General features: G+C 52.0%; 6 protein-coding genes across 6 annotated transcripts; 3 read left to right on the top strand and 3 right to left on the bottom strand.

The window, feature by feature from the left end:
• Positions 1-34: 34 nt before the first annotated feature.
• BDW74DRAFT_187113 (Golgi transport complex subunit COG4) lies at positions 35-2,670 on the top strand (the record flags this gene model as incomplete). Its single annotated transcript, XM_073731411.1, has 2 exons — positions 35-1,355; positions 1,402-2,670. The coding sequence occupies exons 1-2, from the start codon at positions 162-164 to the stop codon at positions 2,668-2,670; spliced, it is 2,463 nt and encodes an 820-aa protein (XP_073580655.1). The 5' UTR covers positions 35-161.
• A 404-nt stretch (positions 2,671-3,074) lies between these two features.
• BDW74DRAFT_68258 (ammonium transporter) lies at positions 3,075-5,189 on the bottom strand. Its single transcript, XM_073733442.1, has 4 exons — positions 4,971-5,189; positions 4,582-4,913; positions 3,938-4,529; positions 3,075-3,883 (listed from the first exon to the last, which is right to left on the bottom strand). The coding sequence occupies exons 1-4, from the start codon at positions 5,080-5,082 to the stop codon at positions 3,285-3,287; spliced, it is 1,635 nt and encodes a 544-aa protein (XP_073580654.1). The 5' UTR covers positions 5,083-5,189; the 3' UTR covers positions 3,075-3,284.
• Positions 5,190-8,069: 2,880 nt separating this feature from the next.
• BDW74DRAFT_181366 (uncharacterized protein) lies at positions 8,070-8,596 on the bottom strand (the record flags this gene model as incomplete). Its single annotated transcript, XM_073730005.1, has 2 exons — positions 8,070-8,270; positions 8,414-8,596. The coding sequence occupies 2 exons, from the start codon at positions 8,594-8,596 to the stop codon at positions 8,070-8,072; spliced, it is 384 nt and encodes a 127-aa protein (XP_073580653.1).
• Positions 8,597-8,997: 401 nt separating this feature from the next.
• pmr1 (Ca(2+)/Mn(2+)-transporting P-type ATPase PMR1) lies at positions 8,998-12,677 on the bottom strand. The gene is made up of 3 exons (XM_073725437.1): positions 12,304-12,677; positions 9,731-12,245; positions 8,998-9,680 (listed from the first exon to the last, which is right to left on the bottom strand). Exons 1-3 carry the CDS (start codon positions 12,409-12,411, stop codon positions 9,109-9,111), a joined length of 3,195 nt encoding a protein of 1,064 aa, XP_073580652.1. The 5' UTR covers positions 12,412-12,677; the 3' UTR covers positions 8,998-9,108.
• A 264-nt stretch (positions 12,678-12,941) lies between these two features.
• On the top strand, positions 12,942-15,380 carry BDW74DRAFT_159219 (kleisin alpha). Its single transcript, XM_073725436.1, has 2 exons — positions 12,942-13,558; positions 13,603-15,380. Exons 1-2 carry the CDS (start codon positions 13,295-13,297, stop codon positions 15,094-15,096), a joined length of 1,758 nt encoding a protein of 585 aa, XP_073580651.1. The 5' UTR covers positions 12,942-13,294; the 3' UTR covers positions 15,097-15,380.
• A 629-nt stretch (positions 15,381-16,009) lies between these two features.
• Positions 16,010-19,040, top strand: BDW74DRAFT_68205 (MFS transporter). Its single transcript, XM_073733441.1, has 10 exons — positions 16,010-16,557; positions 16,620-16,764; positions 16,814-17,058; positions 17,123-17,155; positions 17,204-17,290; positions 17,343-17,743; positions 17,802-17,913; positions 17,993-18,126; positions 18,334-18,406; positions 18,700-19,040. Exons 1-10 carry the CDS (start codon positions 16,130-16,132, stop codon positions 18,758-18,760), a joined length of 1,719 nt encoding a protein of 572 aa, XP_073580650.1. The 5' UTR covers positions 16,010-16,129; the 3' UTR covers positions 18,761-19,040.
• The last annotated feature ends 478 nt before the right edge of the window (positions 19,041-19,518 follow it).

Genomic DNA, 19,518 nt, shown 5'->3' with positions numbered 1-19,518 from the left:
CAGACTGATGGGAGTCGTAGATCTCGAGTATCGTATAGACCCCGAATTCACCGCCTTGGGCTTCTGCCACATTGCTTGATCTCCCCGGCGAGACAATCCCCTCTCCATATATCTCATTGTTGACATTGCAGCCTGTCTCGGTTGCTGCGGCTGCTGGAAGAATGTCCAATCCCACAAAAACCGCCGTTAATGGACACTCAGTGACTCCGTCGACCACACAAGACCCGAAGTCTACTTCCCCCTCCGACATCTACAATGCCAACTCCGTCGCCGAGATCAAGGCTACCCTGACCCACCTGCACGAGCAAGAGGCCGCCGTAACAGCTCGCCTAGATGCGCTCGTTGCCTCGCAGAAGGACTTCTCGCGTGAATTAGGCCGCTTAGATCTTCTCCGCGCACACCTCGGCTCCCAAACCAGCACCACCCGAGCAATCAGCAATGGCATGCTCGCGGGGGCCGCCGCAACCGCAGACCGCATCTCCAGTGCCGTTCGGTATTTGGATTTGGAACAATCAAGAGTCAAGAAAACTTTGGAGGTTGTTGAGCAGGTTTCGGAATTGAAAGCATGTGTGCTAGGTGTCGCAGGCTCTATGGGGGCGCCTCAGGACTGGGAGAGGGCGGCTAGCTATTTGGATCGCGCAGCCAAGGTGCCGTCGGAAGTGGTTCAGGGCGCCTTTGCGGCGGAGATGGTGCCTACCGCGGAGGTTCCGGACCCCCCGAACGTGACACTGGACAATGCCGCCGAGTCGCTTTGTGGGCTGTTTCTGCGCGAGTTCGACAAAGCTGTCAAGGAGAGCAATGGAGCCAAAATCACACGGTTCTTCAAGCTGTTCCCGTTGATTGGGCGCTCGGAAGTTGGATTAGATGTTTACGGACGATATGTCTGTCAGGGCGTGGCAGCGAAAGCGCGGTCGAATCTCAATACCGGAACTGGGCAGCAGGACGGCTTTTTTTACGCCAACACGCTCACCAAGCTATTCGAGCATATTGCGCAGATCATCGACGGCCATGGAGGGCTTGTTGAACGTCATTATGGTCCGCGGAAGATGAACAGGGTGATTGAGCGCTTGCAGCTGGAGGCGGATGTGCAAGGCGGAATTGTTCTCGACACCTGGAGCGACGAGCGGCATATTGATCGCAAGTTGATGGATATCAAATCGTATGCGTTTACCTTTCTAGTCCAGAGCTTTCTTCCACCGCAGCGTACTGCGACACCATCGAACACCCCGGCCACTCAACAAGGCGCGGAGGACGAAGGTGTAGACATGAAAGAGATAGACGGGCTTTTGAATGAGATGACTGTCATGCTTGGTCGCTGGTCACTTTACACCCGCTTCCTAGCTGAGACATGCAATGTTTGTGTCTCCTACCTCTGCGGCCGGACTAGACTGACTTTAACAGGCCAATGATGAGCACAAGTTCGAATTGCCCCAGTTCCTGAAGGAATCTACACTTTCTAGGAGAATCGGGGATCGGCTGATATCTCCCTTTAACACCATGACCACTTTTTTCTTCCGTCGATCAGTCGAAAAGGCATTCCAACTGGATGAGCAGCCCACGGGCTTGACTTTGAACCCCCAACGATCATTAAAGGCAGACCCGCCGCATATCACGTCGGCAGTTGACGATATCATGTACATCGTCAATAAAGTCCTGCAGCAATCTCTCGCGACATCGCAAGTTGCAATCGTCACCAGCGTCGTCCCTACCTTATCACGCGTGCTGGGTTCTGATTTTATTGGGATGACCCAACGCAAGATGCGCGATGAGTGCTACCCGCGAGCTGCCCACCAGGGCGCCTCTCCCCCAGAGCACATCGTCATCTCCTTCCTAGTCTTAATCAACAACCTCGATGTCGCTGTTGACTATATCCGGCGCATCATCCAAAACATCACCGAGTCCAAGAAGACCATAACCCACCCAGACGGACAGGTTGAGGAAACAGACCAACTGCACACGCTCTTCCCATTCCCAGCAGATGCAACCCTGGTCTCCCAGACGCTCAGCTCGCTCTCCACCACCTTCGAAGCGAAGGTTACCGACCTCCTTACAGACGGCATCCAAGTCGTCTTCAATAACATTATCAAGAATCGTCTCCGCCCCATCCTCTCCGACGCCTTCCGCGACATCGAATACCAACCTGCCTCTGATACCGCTCCACTAACAGTCTACCACTCCGACCTCGAGTCCTACTCCGACACCGACTCCATCCCGCCAGAGAACGATCCCGATTCGCCGCGCGAACTCGTCCGCCCCCGCTTCAGCACCGCCTGGACCGAGCTCCTAGCACCCATCCTCCGAATCCTGAACCCCGCCGCCTTCGACCGCCTCCTAACAGTAACAGTCGCGTACCTGGCGCGTCTGCTCGAAAAGCGCCTCTGGGCATACCATGGCCGCGTCAACGCCCTCGGCGCAACCCGTCTAGAGCGCGACGTTGCAGGCCTCGTCAGTGCCGCGGTTAGCGTCGACGTCCCTGGCTCTGGCGGAGCGAATGTCTCGGGAAGATACAGGCACCGCGAAGCCTTCGGGCGGTGTCTCCAGATGGTTCTTGTTATGGGAATGGATGAGGATGAATGGGATGACGTGTTGCGGGGCGGAGAGACGACGGATGTGCTTGATAAGTTGAGTGGGGAGGAGAGGAGGAGGGTTAGGGGGATGGTGAGGCGATAGTTGTTCTATTCTTCTCATGATCTTGATTGAATTTCATGGACATAATCATTTTCAGCATGTTCAGAGAACATAGTTCGTATAGATATCACCCGGTCTGTCATCCATGGGTCCATAGAACTCAAGCATTCGGACGTGGAAGCTTATGTTTCGATAATTCCCCAGTCTATTGGAAACTAATATAGCAGCGTAGATCATCACACATCTATATCCCAAAAGGTTCACTCAAGCAAGCGAAGTCATAAGATGAACAATAATGGATGAAGAGAGGATCATCCTCCTTTATTAGTATATACAATTTATCACATCGTTCCCAGTAATGTAGAAGATTCCCAACCCAAGCTCCGTGAGGCATTTTGATAGCGCGAACTCAAAAAACAGGGCAAAAAAAAAAAGGGGGGGAGCAACGCCTGCTGAAAATCAAAATCTCCCGACAGTCTAGCAAATTAGACATGAATAATGTACGCGTGGCAGAAAATACAAAAATGTATGTTAGAAGAGAAAATGGCTCAGCCAAGGGGGGTCGTTGAAGAAAGCAGAAACACAAGTGGATATCTCGGGCAGGAACAAAAATGGGCAAAGCAAGCTAAAATCAGAAACGAAATGAAACAGGAAGATCAAGGCGCTTGGGCGATTTTCTCGGCGTCGTTCGGCGGCGCCGGCCGTTGCGACTCTTCCTTGACGTTGATCTCTTGCACGCCTGAGACCTCGCTCCCGCGGCTGTTGGTTACACCCGTGGGAGCCTCGCCGTCGAGCATCATCTCGCTGTGCTCGCCGATGCCGTAGCGGGCGGCGGCTGGGACCTCGTGGCCGTCGGCGTGCTGGTCGTGCTTCTGGGGTGTCCAAGCAAGGTAGTCACGGCGAACCTCGACGTAGTCGTAAGCGAATTCACCGAGCTGGTCATCATCCATGCCGAGCAGTTCGGCTTCCTCGGAGGCGCGGAGCTTCAGACCGGGGATGGCGTTGATGGCGTAGGCGACGATAGCGGAGACAACGAACGAGTAGGCGGATGCGGCAACAATAAAGGCGATCTGAATGTAGAGCTGCTTCCAGTTGTGGATGAGCCAGCCACCCATTTCGGAACCGGTGTTGACTCCGTCGAGACCAACGATGGCGTCATCTGCGAAGAAGGCGTTGAAGATGAGACCGACGATGCCGGCGACACCGTGCTCAGCGAACACATCCATGGAGTCATCAATGCGGATCCAGTATTTGACTATAGTTCATGTTAGTGAGTGTTTATAATATCAGGAAACGTTGACTAGCGTACCCTTGGTCGAGTAGTTGCAAACGATACCGGTCACAATGCCGAGGACAACACTGGCCCAGGGAGGGAGAAAACCGGAAGCAGGAGTAGCAGCGACAAGACCGGAAATAGTACCGGAACACCAACCAACCATCGACCACTTGCGAGCCAGACGCCAATCAAGGAGAACCCAAGTAATCGCACCAAAAGCAGCGGTCAGGTTCGTGTTCCAGCAAGCCATTGTTGCACGCATGTTCGCACCGAAAGACGATCCTCCGTTGAATCCGAGCCAGCCAAACCAGAGGAAGACGGTGCCGAGCAGGATGAGGGAAACGTTGTGAGGGCGGAAGTTGAGCATCATGCGCTCCTGGCGACGACCGAGGACCATGGAGTACGCGAGAGCCGAAAGACCGGAGCAGATTTCGACGGGACCACCACCAGCGTAATCCAACACACCATAGTTGAAAGCCCAGCCGTTGACATTCCATACCCAGCAAGCGATAGGGCAGTAGACGATCGTAGCCCAGACGAAGGTGAAGACCATGGCGGGAAGAAGACGACCACGCTCGGCAACCGCACCCATGATAATAGCAGCAGTAACGGCGCAGAATTGCATCTATGTCTGTCAGCCAATGATTGAACCAGACGAGTCAATGGCAGTATTTTACCTGGTAAAAGGCATAAAGAAGATTAGGAACCAGAGGAGACCCGGGGCTGGGATCCGCCAGAACCTTCATGAGACCGAAGTTGCGCAGGTTTCCAATGTATCCGTTTGTGGCGGTGGGAGAGAAGGCGAGCGAGTAACCCCAAAAATACCATTGGAACGTAACAACGCACATCGAACCCATGCAAGCCCAGATCATGCTGAGGGCTGACTTGCGGCGAGCAAGACCGGAGTAAAGAAAACCGAGGCCGGGAACCATGAGCATGACCATGGCCGAGGCGACGATGATGTAGGCCTGGTCACCGGCCTGGTACCATTTGTTCAAGTTTTCCACCCCTAGAAGCACAATTGTTAGAGGTTTCCGGCGACAATGGCGGCCGACGCGTCACATACTGGAGTTTCCGCCCAGCTCGTTCGTGGCCAGGCTGGAGTAATCTGAGGGAGCGCCTGTCCAGTTGTACGAGGCATACTCGGGAGTGAAGGGGGCCATGCCTTCGGAGGCCATGGCTGCGGTGATAGCGTAGAAGGTGGTGTAGATGTGGGTGAGTGAAGAGACGTCCTGGGCCCTCGATCAACGTGGGCAGTCGTGATAAAAGAAATAGAGGACGTCCCGGGTGTGGAGAAGAAAGCGCCACGGGCGGATGGCAGAGTATATTATATAAAAGAAGAGCCAAGAATGGAGGAGAGATACAGAGAAGATAGTGAGCAATCGAAATAGTAATTGATTCAGGATCGACGGGGACGGCCAAGTGGACCCGATCCAGAAATTGTTCTCTTCACTTTCTTTGCACTTGGCGTTAGTCTTCCTTCAGGCTCCCTTAGGCTGGTGAGCTAGTCGAGTCGAGTCTGGAGATCGAGCTGACTGTTTCAAGCTGTCTCACTCGGCTTTGGCATCCAGGGGGAAAAAGCAATTCTTCTTTAAGGGCGAGCAAGCCGAGGGAGGCGCGGAAAATGAGGGCCAATGGATGTGCAGGAGGAATCCAAGAATCAATTGCCTGCCGCAGACCCCATATATCATTATTCCCGTTCTCGTGGCAAACTCCATCTCCCCGGCACTCACTACTCCGTCCTTCTGCCCTGCTCCATCGTCAGTGTGGCAAGCAGTTCATCCATTCCACTGTGGAAACAGGCATCCCCATGAATTCATGAAACTGCTCCGGATCGACTCCATTTTAGGTTGATCGATAGTGATAGTAGCCCATAGTCGCCCTCCTTCGCAGAGCAGACTATTCTGGCATCACGAATCATGATATCACCAGCTTCCAGAGATAGTCAACAGTAGCCTCACTTCAACAAGAAATTGAGTTGATGCATCGCCCGTAAAGCCATTCAGCTCGATCGCCCAGACATCGGGGAGCGCCTTGGCAAAGCAAGGACCAGACTTCCAGGGCCGAAACCGCTCCTCTCCTGTGCCCTCGCGAGGAATTACTACTTCTATTTATGCTTTGAGGCGGTTCCTGGGCCTGATACGGAGTAGATACAGATGCTACTTTAATCTATCCTGCGCAATACCCCAAGCTGATAGCCGCAGTTCAGAGGCCGTCAGCGCGCTCTTGTCGCTAAGACAAGCCCTCGCCTAAGGCCCAGGTATCCTCATCTCTGCATCACCAGCGCGCTGCTTATCAGCATATTCATTCAGGTAACGCTAATCATCGACCATTGGGCCGTTATCATAGGGCGTAGATAACATCCTAGCGCCACTGTGGGGCCTTGCCGTGAGTCTAACCTAAACTAGAGTTTCTAGAATTTAAATGCAGACTTAGCACTGATAAGGGCCTGCTGGGCCAATCAGGTCTGTTAAGTTTCTCTGCTGCTCTTCCTGCTTCACCCGATGCTCCGTCAGCCGCTCGGGAATAGTAGGAAGACTCGGGCTTCTCAGCCCAACTCCGACCCAGGACCCGGGGGTTGGGGCCGAAGAGGCACACGAATCCCGAGTTTGGTCCTTGTCCTCGATCCTGAACTCTGGCTGTCGCGTGTCCAGAATTACTGTGCCTTGGCGCGGGTGTGCAACGTTCGAATTCCTCCAAGTCACGACCTCCAAAAGCAAGTCTTACGAGGCTGAAGCACATCCCTACATGAGTCTACAATTTACATGAAATCTCCGCACAAGAGGCGTTCGAGACCAGTTTTGTGGGGATATTATGCAATATGCACTCCACGTGGATAAATCCCATCAGCGTGGTCGCGCCGCCACACCCCGGCTGCCTTAGTACGATGGCTACGGTCGATAGCAGTCTCGGCTTCAAGCAGGAATCGAGTCAATCGACTGATCGAGGCTGAAGATATCTAGCTTCTCGATTCGCCCCCACGGACTGGGCATCCTTATCGACATTCGGCGCTCTGGACTCTTGGGGTGTGCTCCAGGCCTCCAGCTTGTGCTCCGTACCTGCAGAGTCCATTGTGGGGTATCCATGGAACTGGAGGCGGAGTCCCTTTGTCTTCGAGTTCGCCTTCTGGGTACATGGTAAACAGCAATCTGGTACTTGATCATTGATGCTAGAATTCGCACATGCACACTATCCAGAAAACGATATTCGGAAATCGAAGTAAGATCGGACGTTGCGATAGGCTTCGACGATCCCTTGGCATCAAGCAAATCGATGTGTCATGGAAATCGCTCATTCGCACGCCCTGCACTATACAGATAGGAGTGCTTGGCTCTTGGGACCCTTGCCAAGAGTCCAAGACTTAAGGTACCAGGGTCCAAAGCGGGATCAGGAACTCGGATAGATCAAGAAGCTAACAGGGCTAGGATTAATAAAACCTGATGTCAATGAGTCTATCATAGCAGATAATGGCCAACAGTGTCCCGTAATTCGCTATCGCAAAGCACTATCAAGACTCGGGCGGAGCTGAACATGATCCTGCGGGCTTGGTAAGTACGAGGTGGTCATGAGATTCCAGGAAGGTGAGCAATATGAACCGGCACAGATAGCTCTAATGCCAGCCACTTAACAACGCACATTGGCCCGTTCTATACCCGCCAAGTGTGAGCCTAACATGAGGCTACGTTCACTGGGCCTGGCGCCTGTAAGTCGCTCGTAGGTGGGTTAGTATATCCTAATTCTCCTCATACTGTGTAGTACTCATTGCTGGACTGGGTTTGGTAGGTACATATCGTAATCTTTCCTTCTCCTTCAAGACTAGGCTCATAGGGTTATCAATTGACAATGCCCAACCTCAGATTTATATCTTCATATGGTTGGGCAGATCCACTGCCTATAATACCATCAGAGGTAAACAATGGCCCAATAGTGCATGTATATTCCTGCATACAAGCATAACATCATCCTGAAGACGCCCAATGATTTAACGAACTTAGAACATATCATTTCCCCACGCACTCATGGATCCAAACGTAAGATTGTTAAGGAGTTATTGATGATCTAAGGAATACTCTAAATTGTCCAGGGTGCAAAGGCCACAAGCGAGATATATCTAGACAAGGATACCCAAGCCGAAATGAGATGCAGGGCAAGTGTTCCCAGTAGCCTAGATGTCCCCATGCTCCAAAACACACAACGGAATCGAAATTTCCCAGGTTGCTAGGATTTTGTATTTGCGTGAAGGTATTTCCAGCAACACACCTGCAGCTAGAGATATCCGAGTGGGCGTGGGGACATTGGGCGCACGTTTCGTCAGGCCAGTAATGCTCGGGTTTTTCTCGCTCTGCAGCCAGAAATAGCAAATTGTCTGCTGAGGTGTTATAGTACCGTTCGGAGGAGCATTATCCACGCCCACCTGATGCACTGGAAGACTTCAACCTTGGCCCTAGCCACCATTGAGTGGCCGTCTCACTGAAAAACGTTTGAAACTCTTTGCCCGGGAGCGGGTACCCTTGAAGCGTACGGGTAAACGAGAGCGAGGTAAAGGCCAGCGATCATATTGAACGAGAGCACGTGGTCTAGATTGATATTTTCGGGAAAGACGGTGTAGTAGTTGAGGCCGTTGATGAGGATGAGGCCATAAAGGGAGCAGAGACGAGCGAGCTCGAGGAGGCTGGTCAAGAAACTGGACATTCTGGGGATGGACTGGAAAGCGCCGGGTTTGGTGTCCTTGGATATGTCTTTGGATAGGGTAGACACTCAGATGTGAAATTTTTAAGGTGACCCTGGGATGGCGGGCGCATGGATGACAACACACTGCGATGCACTTGCGGAGTTTATATGAGAGCATACATTGTCTTGGGAAGGGTTGGCGAAGCAATGCCATCTTAGCCGCCTATCTTACTGGGCCATGGCTATCCACTATGGAAGATCCCTTGTTGATCCAATTGAAACTCGCGTTTGAGCTGGACTCGCTTCAACGGAGCTCCACTGGGGCTCCACTGGCCGCTGGCGGCTCCCCAGATCAGGCCTTGATCGATTCGAATGGGAAGTAAGGAAGTATGGATTAAAATCTTAGTCATAGGTCTCAAGACTCGAGAGACGACCAGATGGAGCGGGAGGTCAATCCAATCCGGACTGAGGCTCGTATAATCCTCATCATTAAATAGTAATATAACATGTTCAGGCATCTCTATACAACATATTTACACATTCGCGCTATATCCAACCCCAACTCCACGTCGCCGCTGCAGCGACTGGTAGTATTTCCGCCCCTCGTCAACCCAAAACACAGTGCTTGCGATGCACACCAGCTTGAACAGGTGTGCTAGGTTTAGTGGTTCCGTCTGGAACACCCGCTGCAGAAATGGAAGATAGATGACACAAGCCTGCCCGGCAAGAGAGCCCAGCACGGCATAGTTGAACATCTTATTGCCGAAAAGAGAGATCTCGCCCCGGAGAACTGATTTGCCTTCACTGCGGCACGTCAGTGCGTTGAACATGTCAAACAGGACAAAGCACGTAAAGGTCATGGTCGTGTCGTGGGCTGTCACTACCCGGGAGCGCTTTCCGGTCAGCACGTCGTCATCGTCGCCCATCTCATAGATGTAGATGGCCAAGGTGCCCATCATGATGATGAGCGCTGACGTGAGGACCCGCTGGATTAGCGGTCTCGTGAGCACTCTGGCGCTCTTCGGACGTGGAGGTCGACCCATGATGGAAGGGTCCACTGGCTCCACGCCCAGGGACTGCGCCGGAGGACCATCCATGAGGATATCTATTAAAGAGTTAGCAATAAATCTTAGAGAAGTGAGACAGGAGCCATACTAATCCACAGAATCTGCATGGCGTTTAGCGGGTTCTTGAATCCGAAAATTGTGCTTAGCAAGACCAGACTCAGAGCGGCGACGCTGGTACTGAGTTGGAAGGTAATAAAGTTTTGGATGTTGTAGAAAATCCCTTTGCCTTGTTCGATAGCCCGTAATATGGTCGAAAAGTCGTCATCCGTGAGAATCATGTCGGCCGCTTCTTTGGCAACGTCCGTGCCGAGCTTGCCCATCGCGATTCCTATATCGGCCTTTTTCAGAGCAGGTGCGTCGTTCACACCATCTCCTGTCATGGCGACGACATCGCCGCGGGATTGAAGTGCACGTACAATCTTCATCTTATGGTCGGGGCTCGTGCGCGCGAAAATCGACACTGACGATAAAGCCTGGGACAATTCAGCAGTCCCCATACGGTCAATTTCTTGCCCGTTGAGAACATTTTGCACTCCAGGAGTTTCGACAATAGGCATCCCGAGTTTCTTCGCGATGGCAACAGCCGTGGTTTCGGCATCGCCCGTGATCATGATGGCTCGTACGCCGCCGGCCATGAGACGGCGGATTGCCTTGTGGACATCCTTGCGAGGCGGGTCATTCATGCCTACTAGTCCCGCAAAGACCAACCCACTGTAACGATCATCCTCGTCGCCAGAGCTGACCTTTGAAGCAGGGGTACCGGATCTACTTCCAAACGACCTTCCCCTAGGCTCCCTGACTGTGCCGCTGGCAAAAGACAAAACTCGAAGTCCTTCGGATGCCATTTGTTCCGCAGCTTGTCGCACGATCTGGCGCCGACGCTCATCCAATATGACCTCCTGGCCATCTTTGGTCAGATACGTATCACAACGCGCCAGCACTTGCTCCAAGGCGCCCTTGATGTAAGCCATGCTAGCTCCGCCTGTTGAAGGGGATGATTCGCCAGGCGCACCACTGCCAATAACCACTCCCATCCATTTGCGCTCGGAGCTGAATGGAGTCTCTGCAACCCGAGCGCAAATGCGATCTCGCACATCGTCCTCTCCGAAAGCATCAAGCAGATCCAAGACAGCAACATCGGTGGGTTGGCCAACCCACCGGCTCTTCAGCGAGCCTGACGCGTCATCGTCAGTAGAAGACAGCACTGCAGCAGACGAAGCGCTGGCAGGGGAGTTTGCATGAACGCGTGAGAGACGAGCATTGTTGGCAATATTGCCGATACGTAGAACTGTGCGGGCTGCTGGCCCTGGAGTCAGCGACGCAATGTCGTTGTGTACCTCGAACGGCTCAGGGCAGTCGAAGTGCCACATCTTGGTGACTGTCATGTGGTTAAGCGTGAGCGTCCCGGTTTTGTCGCTGCAGACGACGTTCACCGAACCCAGGGTTTCAACGCTTGGGAGCCGTCGCATTATTGCCCCTCGTGACGCCATCCGGAGCACACCAAGAGCAAGAGTAACAGTAACGATGATTGGAAGACCTTCCGGAATAGCAGCAACCGCAAGCGACACACCGATAGTAAACATGTCTAGAAGCTTTCGCCCTTGGATCAAGCCAACAACGACGATCAGCCCAATGACGCCAAACGAGATGTAACTTAGTTCCTGGCCCAGACGATCCATAGATAGTTGCAACGGCGTGCGCGGGCTCTCGATCTCCTGAAGCGAGGCTGAGATACTACCAAACTCTGTCTTGGCACCAGTACCAATAACGATTCCCTGGCCGTATCCGGACCGAACCAATGTCCCCATGAAAGCGATGTTGTGCTGTTCATTGAGACGTATATCCGCGCCAACCGCACCGCTGGCGGGTGCATCGTAGAATGGCGATCGAGGAGGACTCACGATTTTGGGAGCCGCACTCAGGTAGTTCTTCTGGTTGCGGATTGCGTCCGGATACTTGGCAACGGGTTCGTTTTCGCCTGTCAAATTCGATTCATCAAGGGTCAAGTCCGTTGCAGCGGTAATCCGTATGTCAGCTGGGATGCGGTCTCCGACGGTGAACAGAACTAGGTCTCCGGGCACTAGTTCAGCGGCTGGCACTGTAGTGGACGCTTTGACGGCGGCAGAAACTGGACCTGAGCTCGGACTCTGGTTGCGGAGGTCACGCATTTCGACTTCATCTTCTGGTACTGACGCGGTGGGGTGAATGATCGGAGGAGAATTCGAGGGAACATCGCGTATCAGGTGTGCATGGTGGGGAACTAGACGGTTCAGGGCTTCCAATGACTTTTCTGATCGATATTCCTGAACGAAGCCGACCGAAACGACTATTGTGACAGCCAGAGTAATGCTGAGTGCATCGTCCAAGTTCCCCATGAAGAAAGATATCCCCGCAGATGCAAGAAGAAGGAGGATCAGCGTTTCCTTGAACTGCTTGAGAAATCGAAGCCATAGAGGTTCTGGTTCTTCGTGTGGTAGTTCGTTGGGGCCATCTCGTATATATCGTATTTCCGCTTCCGCCGGGGTGAGTCCATGAGTGAGGGATGTCTGTAGCCGATCTGCGGTCTCTTGAGGGTCTAACTGTGAATACGTAGAGGTCGATGCCTAGCATATCACCGATTAGTATACAGCCAACAGCTAGAAAACGAGCAAGCGGACTCACCGAAGGCGCAGCGTCGGATCGCGCCCCTGCGGGCGCTGTTGATGGAGAAATTGAGCCAGAAGCCTGCCCATTATGAAAAGGTAGCGCAGGCGTAGCGGACCTTGACATTTCTCATGCTTCAATAGAGACACCTTTTTAAAGTTTAACTTGTATCATCCCATCGAGGTGCGCAAGTAAACCACACAACCGGGAGTTGTAAAGACGCGCGTCTAGGAATAGTGACTCCGAGAAGATATCAGATCTCGCGGCACGACAATGACGGAAATGCCACGTTCTCAGAATGCGACTTGGCAGAAGCTGTATCACCGGAGCGATGAGGACGTGTGGTTATGAACCAGACCGAGGAATCTGAGCAAAGGATGCGTCTAGAGAGCCGGGGTCGCTAATTTGACAAAAGGGGAAAATTGACAGAATCTAGAATTTCGTCTTAAACCACTCAGCAGTCAGCGCTACGCTGGCGTCGGAGATGTTGACGCTGGGCAGTCCAGCCTAGATTAGACCCGGAAGAACAGTTCACCCGATGTGCTTCAAATCAGGGCTGGCGGGCTCACAGAATAACTAAATGGCATCGCTTATCTAACCAGCATAATCCCCAGCCACCCGTGACCGTCACCACCAAGGCACCAAACGACGCGCCTGGGCAACCCACTTCAAATCTCCAACCTCCTCCCTTTCCACTTACCCCTCTGGTCGCTTTCTTGCGCTGTGGATGCTTTTGGCGTCGATACATCTCTAAAAACTGTCGCTGTGGAATCAGGAGTTTATTTCACTCCCTTCCAGTGCTACCAGCGCCCCTTTTGCCAACTATCTCAGACGCCGGAGCGACCGAGCTGACTGATCCCGTTTGTTTTTTGCTGTTATCGCGTCACCCACTTTTGGTTGCGAGGGACGCCGCGAATCACCCCGCATTGGGCGGGCATCGTTATACCTCCTGGAGACGTTTTTGTGTTAGAGACATTGGATGATACATTGGTTCTAAACTCCTTTGGCCATGTTCTATTCGGAGACCTTGCTGTCTAAGACCGGGCCTCTGGCCCGTGTCTGGCTGTCCGCTAACCTCGAACGCAAACTCTCGAAGTCGCACATTTTGCAGTCGGATATTGAAAGCAGTGTCAGCGCTATTGTGGACCAGGGACAAGCTCCCATGGCTTTGCGATTGAGTGGACAGCTGCTGCTCGGTGTTGTTCGCATCTACAGCAGGAAGGCGCGCTACTTGCTCGATGACTGCAACGAAGCTCTGATGAAGATCAAGATGGTATGTCTTCTTTATTGTATTACGTCTTCCACTAATGTATATAGGCTTTCCGTCTCACGAACAATAACGATTTGACGACCAGTGCTGTAGTTGCACCGGGTGGCATCACTCTTCCAGACGTACTCACCGAAGCCGACCTGTTCATGAACCTGGATTCCTCCTTACTTATGGCTCAACCACTTTCCTTGGAGCCGGAAGGGAAGCGGCCGGGCCCGTCAATGGATTTTGGAAGTCAGCTATTCCCGGACACTGGACTGCGACGCTCTGTTTCTCAGGAACCTGCACTCCTGGAGGATGTTGGCGACCTTGAACTTAACCTTGGACTTGACGATGAGACGGATCTTACATTCCCTCACGATTTCAGCATGGAAGTCGGACGAGACGCGCCCCCGCCGCGCCCTATGGAAGAGGACAATTTCAGCGATGCCGGCAAGGTCATCAATGTTGGTGACCTAGGGCTGAACCTTGGCGAGGATGATGTTCCCTTGGACGCTGTGAACTTTGGGGCGGATGAGGACAACTTCTTGCCTCCCGACGAGCCCATGGATCTCGGTGATGACACGGTGGTTGCAGATGGTATCGCCGATGGCGAGGATGACCGATTCGAGCGTGAAAGTACTCTCACAGAGGCTTCGGAAGATATGTTGGAACGTCTGAACACGGAACACAATTTCGACTTCGATGAAGAGCAAGATGACGATACCATTCAACATGCGCAGCGTGTCAAGCGGAGAAAACAACTCCCCATCATCGAGCTTGATCAGGATGTCGAGTTCAAGGGCAACTCGTACTTACGTATTCAACAGGAACAACTTTCCGACACTTTGAAACCTGCCTCTTTTCTGCCTCGTGACCCTGTTCTCCTGACGCTTATGAACATGCAAAAGAACGGTGATTTTGTCTCCAACGTGATGGGTGGCGGCGGACGTGGCTGGGCTCCTGAGATCCGTGATCTGCTGTCTTTCGATACTGTCAAAAAAGCCGGTGAGCTGAAACGCAAGCGCGACAGTGGAATCTCAGATATGGACGTCGATGCCGCTACTGCGCCTGCTCTGGAAATCGAAGAGGAGGCGATTGTCCCAATGGATGAGGGGGTCGGCATGGAATCAACCCTGCACCAGCGTTCTGAGATTGATTTTCCTGGCGATGAAGAGGAGCAACTTCACCTTAGTGAAGACGAGGGTGTCCAGCACCCGCTCGACGATTTTGAAGACACTGTTGAACCTGTTGACAGTGCATTAGTGTCAGTCGGCACGAAACGCGCAGTTCACGTCCTTCGTGACTGCCTGGGCGACGCAGAGCAAACAAAGGCCGTCAAGTTTCAAGATCTTTTGCCTGAGAAGAAAGCGACCAAGGCTGACGCCACCAAGATGTTCTTTGAGGTTTTGGTTCTTGCTACCAAAGATGCTGTTCAAGTTGAGCAGCGCTCGAACACTGTTGGCGGACCGATCAAAATCCGTGGCAAGCGCTCGCTTTGGGGTCAATGGGCCGAAGAAGATGCCACTGCTGAAGCCAGCCAGCCCCAGGTTGCAGCTTGAACATTCACGAACGGTGGATTGCTTTTTTCTGTATAGTTATATGTCGTCGTTCTTCCACGTTTTACTTCCTGCTCTTTGGATGAACTGGTTTCTGGAGCCGACTGTTGGGTTACTGTCTTTTATCAACCATGGAGTTTGGGGCGCTTCCTTTTTTTTTTTCTCTCTCTCTCTTCAGGTCTGAATAGGTGTCATTGCTGCTTTTTGACCTCTTTGGCGAATCATTCTGGGCGATAGGATAGTCTTGTGTTAGTAGACAATTTTAATCGAAATCACCCCGTACTGGACTTGCTTCTCCTGCGCCTTATAGTGTCGATCGTTGCTGAATCTCACAGCACATTGCTTCTGCCGCGACGGCCTACAAGGCGGAGATTTTGTTCCAATGAAGATGTCTGTAGGCTATTTCCCCCAAGTGGTTATAGAGTACGCCGATGCTGCATGATTCTTATGTTGATATGAATACACCCTAAGCACACTAGATCTATACCGACAACTCATGGTTCCGGTATCTTGAATCGAGCCGGCCTGTTATAGTTGAGTATACCGCCGCCATCGAAGAAAGAGATAATTATCAACAAGCCTAATGATACTTGGCTTAGTCTTGATCGCTGGGACAAGCTCCGACTACGATAAGGAGCAACCAAAAATTAGCACGTCTTTCGGCATCCTCTTCCCGAGTCTACTCCAAGCTCCGTCTTCTCCTTTAATCATGGCTTTGCGCCATGCGCCCATGTCCATTCCTTTGAACTTTTCTACGCTACTATGCCGAACGAGACTCCATCTGCCGATTGCTAATCCACTTCCAATTCTTGACTCATTCTATCGAGAGTGGGGAGAGCCGGCGATCGGAGAAGACCTAGCTTCAAAGCTCGGCAATTGAGCCGAGTCTGGGGCACCGTTTCCCGTCGAATAACTGTCCCCGCAAACCCTCCTCGAGTCCGATTTTTTCTTTGACATAGTGACAGAATAACTAATTCTAACGGTCCATGGAGCGCGATTGAATTATCCCGGTGTATTGGACTGAGCAGTTTTCAACATGCGCGGAACCCAGGAAGCGGACTACTCCGCGCATACGGAGAGTCCCCAGATATCCCCAGACCGACAATATTCCGATAGCGAGAAGACCGACGAAGGAGAGATCGAATTGGAAAAGTCTAGTCATGCCACGGAGAATGTTTTTGAACCCATCAAACCGGCAACGACGGCAGATAAGAGCCAGCTGCACAAATTGCAGAGCACCTCGTCTCGGCCTGTTGAGAGGAGTTGGTCCCTAAACGACGGGTATAGCTGCAATAACGAGGTGGATGCTGAAGCGCGGACAGGCGAGCCTCATGGCGCAGAGGTCAGCGACTCATCTGATTTTGTTGTGCATTGGGATGAAAATGATCCATTGAACCCGCGAAATTTCAATACAATGAGGAGGTGGATCATTGTTATCATTTGTTCAACGGGGTCTCTTTGCGTGTAAGCCTCGGCAGGCCTAACCGTGTGCTGTCTTCTACTGATGCTTTGGACTCGATAATTAGCACATGCACATCAAGTATGTACACCGTAACGTACGATCAGTTAACCGAAGAGTTCAACTGCAGCCGGATTGTTGCCACGCTTGGACTGTCCTTCTTCATCTGGGGTCTGGGAATAGGTCCGCTCGTTCTAGGGCCTTTATCAGAGGTATACTATGCATTTCTGCCACATGGAGCTTCGCTAATGCCGTTTGCAGTTCTATGGCCGCAGAAACATATACATCACCTCGTTCACCTTTTTCTTGATCTGGCTCATTCCTTGCGCCGTTGCAAAGAATATCCAAACCATGATCATCAGCAGATTCTTCAACGGTCTTGCCGGAAGCGCATTTTTGTCTGTAGCCGGCGGGACTGTTGGTGACCTTTTCGATCGTCATGAGCTGTCAGGGCCAATGATGCTGTATACGGCTTCGCCCTTTGTAGGTCCCGAATTGGGTCCATTGTATGTACAGTGCAGTGCTGTGCAGTGCTGTTGCAAAGATATGCTCGGGTGCTAATTCTCCTAGGGTTGGTGGGTTTATTAACCAGTATACGACATGGTATGTATGCCCTAGCAGGTAGGAAACCGGTGCTGACGAGACTGATAGGCGTTGGACGTTCTATGTACTTTTGATCTGGACTGGCACGTTGCTTGCCATGCTAGTCTTGCTTGTTCCTGAGACATACCATCCAGTGTAAGCACTCTGTTAAACTTCTGAAAACTTGTGCTGATAAGGGGGAACATAGGTTGTTGAAGAGAAAGGCACAGAAACTGAGAAAGGAAACCGGGAATACACGTTGGATCGCTCCAATTGAGAAGATGGACCGGTCAATGGCGCAGACAGTCATGAAATCTCTTTACAGGCCCATCCTTTTGCTTACCCTGGAGCCGATGTGCTTGAATCTTTGCATATTTTCGGCGATTCTTCTAGGAATACTCTACCTCTTCTTCGGCGCCTTTCAGCTAGTATTTGGTAACGTGTACGGCTTGGAGCTATACCAGCGGGGCCTGTGCTTCCTCGGAATGTTTGTGGGAATGAGCTTTGCAATAGCGTCTGATCCCTTCTGGCGTCGGATCTACAGGAAACTGGAACAGAAAGCCACGGAGGTCGGGGAAGACTTCCAGCCGGAGTGGCGCCTACCTCCTGGTGTGTATCGCCTGAGCGGCACCGCATACTTGTCAAGACACTGCTAACCGGCATCTAGCCATAGCAGGAGGGCCTTTGGTTACAATAGGGCTGTTCATATTTGCGTGGACCATCTACCCCCATGTACATTGGACTGTACCGATTATCGGCAGTGGCTTTTTTGGAGCGGGGTAAGTTTCCAACTGGACCGGTTTGACAGGATACTTGTCCTCCTTGTGCAGGAAGAAACCTTGGCCCTGACGTGCGCAGAACTGTTTTGGTGTACTCCGGGGTCTTCACCTTCCTGGTTGATGCATATCCCACATATGCAGCCAGCGCGCTATCGGCGAATAGTTTCGCGCGGTCGAGCTTTGGTGGCATATTCCCCCTTTTTGGGATACAGAGTAAGATTCCTTGCTTTTGTGTTGACAGCTGACAGCATTCCCTTCACGTTCATGTCTTTTTCTTTCGCTGAGTGTCGGCTGGCCTTCGCTTGGTGCTCAACCTTAACTATATGGTCCCCGAGTCGGGGACTACCCAAGATTTGCGCAACGTTGATCAATAATCCCCGGGTTATGCCCTGACCGCCAGTTGCTGACAGATGAGCGCAGTGTACAACAGGCTAGGATACCACTGGGCGACTTCATTGCTTGCTTTCCTGACACTGGTGATGGCACCGTTCCCGTACGTCCACCCCTCCGGCCGCGGCCAAGATCGCCTGGTCCAATTTTCTTTTTCCATTTCCATCTTCTCGGACATGAGCTCGTGCAGGATGCCGTGGGACCAAGTTCAGCCTCCCTTGCATGTGCCGTTCTGCAAGCCCATGACGGGATGACGCATCTGACGTTGCTCTGTCCAGGCTGCTTCCCAACTTCCATTGGTTCGCCAATCTTGATTGGCTTGTGCGATGCTGGCTTATGCTGGGATGTATCTAGTTGGAGAGATGAGCTAACCTTAACGTCTGTGACACTACACAGGTACCTATTCTTCCGGTTCGGAAAATCTATAAGGAAGAAAAGCCGATTTGCTACGGCATAGATGCGCCAGAATCAGGTACAAAACGTTGTGCAAGGAATAAGGATAGGATCTTGTCTAGTGGGCTGAACCCGTCCTACTATGGGACGAGCTATCCTGGACGGAGACCAGGATCAATCCCGGGAGATGCAGCTAAGTGGGCATAATAAGGTGGGCTTTCTTGAGGGCTTTGTTTTCAATATACGTGCATAATAATAATATAGAGGAAGTATAAAAGTTGTATAGATGGGCTGGCGAGATAGATAGATCAAGTATACCATAAGCGGTCTTCATTCCTATTCGACGCTGACTACATCTGAGCTGGAAAGACGCCCAGACGATATAGTCAGACAAACATAGCATATGCTCCAATAGTAGAACTGCAGTAGCATGAACCGGTTAGGATCAGAACGGCATTGCAATCTGGACTGAAGGATGATGCCTGAGCCACAACAGGAGGACCGAAACGGTAAAATCACACGCACAAAACGAGCACAGTGTCATCTTGTTGGTTCTCTCGTGCATCACCAAGAGTCGCAGCAGCTGGAGCAGCTCTTGCCGAGGTTTGGAGGGGTGCAATAACGGCTCTGAATGGCTTCAGGCCGGGCAAAGACGGCATCACGGGTGATCTCGGGATATCAGCGTCTGCTTGTCTGGGGAGCTGGATTGATGCAATTGTGGGATTTATACCCGGATTGCAGCCTAGGGAGGCCCGTGGATACCATGTGAAGCTGTAGACAGCCATGACTGTAACATCTTCTCCATCTTGCGCTCTGTTTCCT

The sequence above is a fragment of the Aspergillus multicolor genome (genome assembly GCF_047715735.1).
Source record: "Aspergillus multicolor strain CBS 133.54 unplaced genomic scaffold BDW74scaffold_27, whole genome shotgun sequence".
NCBI lineage: Eukaryota > Fungi > Ascomycota > Eurotiomycetes > Eurotiales > Aspergillaceae > Aspergillus > Aspergillus multicolor.
This window is presented reverse-complemented; position numbering and strand designations above follow the sequence as displayed.

What these genes read in the sequence shown, in the direction of transcription:
- BDW74DRAFT_68258 (XM_073733442.1), bottom strand. Translation starts at nt 5,082, where the DNA reads ATGGCCTCCGAAGGCATGGCCCCCTTCACTCCCGAGTATGCCTCGTAC. An exon ending in TTCTTTATGCCTTTTACCAG is followed by an intron (nt 4,530 to 4,581) that starts GTAAAATACTGC and finishes TGACAGACATAG; the next exon opens with ATGCAATTCTGCGCCGTTAC. An exon ending in TTGCAACTACTCGACCAAGG is followed by an intron (nt 3,884 to 3,937) that starts GTACGCTAGTCA and finishes CATGAACTATAG; the next exon opens with TCAAATACTGGATCCGCATT.
- pmr1 (XM_073725437.1), bottom strand. Translation starts at nt 12,411, where the DNA reads ATGTCAAGGTCCGCTACGCCTGCGCTACCTTTTCATAATGGGCAGGCT. An exon ending in GATCCGACGCTGCGCCTTCG is followed by an intron (nt 12,246 to 12,303) that starts GTGAGTCCGCTT and finishes GTGATATGCTAG; the next exon opens with GCATCGACCTCTACGTATTC. An exon ending in CATGCAGATTCTGTGGATTA is followed by an intron (nt 9,681 to 9,730) that starts GTATGGCTCCTG and finishes ACTCTTTAATAG; the next exon opens with ATATCCTCATGGATGGTCCT.
- BDW74DRAFT_159219 (XM_073725436.1), top strand. Translation starts at nt 13,295, where the DNA reads ATGTTCTATTCGGAGACCTTGCTGTCTAAGACCGGGCCTCTGGCCCGT. An exon ending in CTCTGATGAAGATCAAGATG is followed by an intron (nt 13,559 to 13,602) that starts GTATGTCTTCTT and finishes TAATGTATATAG; the next exon opens with GCTTTCCGTCTCACGAACAA.
- BDW74DRAFT_68205 (XM_073733441.1), top strand. Translation starts at nt 16,130, where the DNA reads ATGCGCGGAACCCAGGAAGCGGACTACTCCGCGCATACGGAGAGTCCC. An exon ending in CCTGAGACATACCATCCAGT is followed by an intron (nt 17,291 to 17,342) that starts GTAAGCACTCTG and finishes GGGGGAACATAG; the next exon opens with GTTGTTGAAGAGAAAGGCAC. An exon ending in GGAGTGGCGCCTACCTCCTG is followed by an intron (nt 17,744 to 17,801) that starts GTGTGTATCGCC and finishes ACCGGCATCTAG; the next exon opens with CCATAGCAGGAGGGCCTTTG.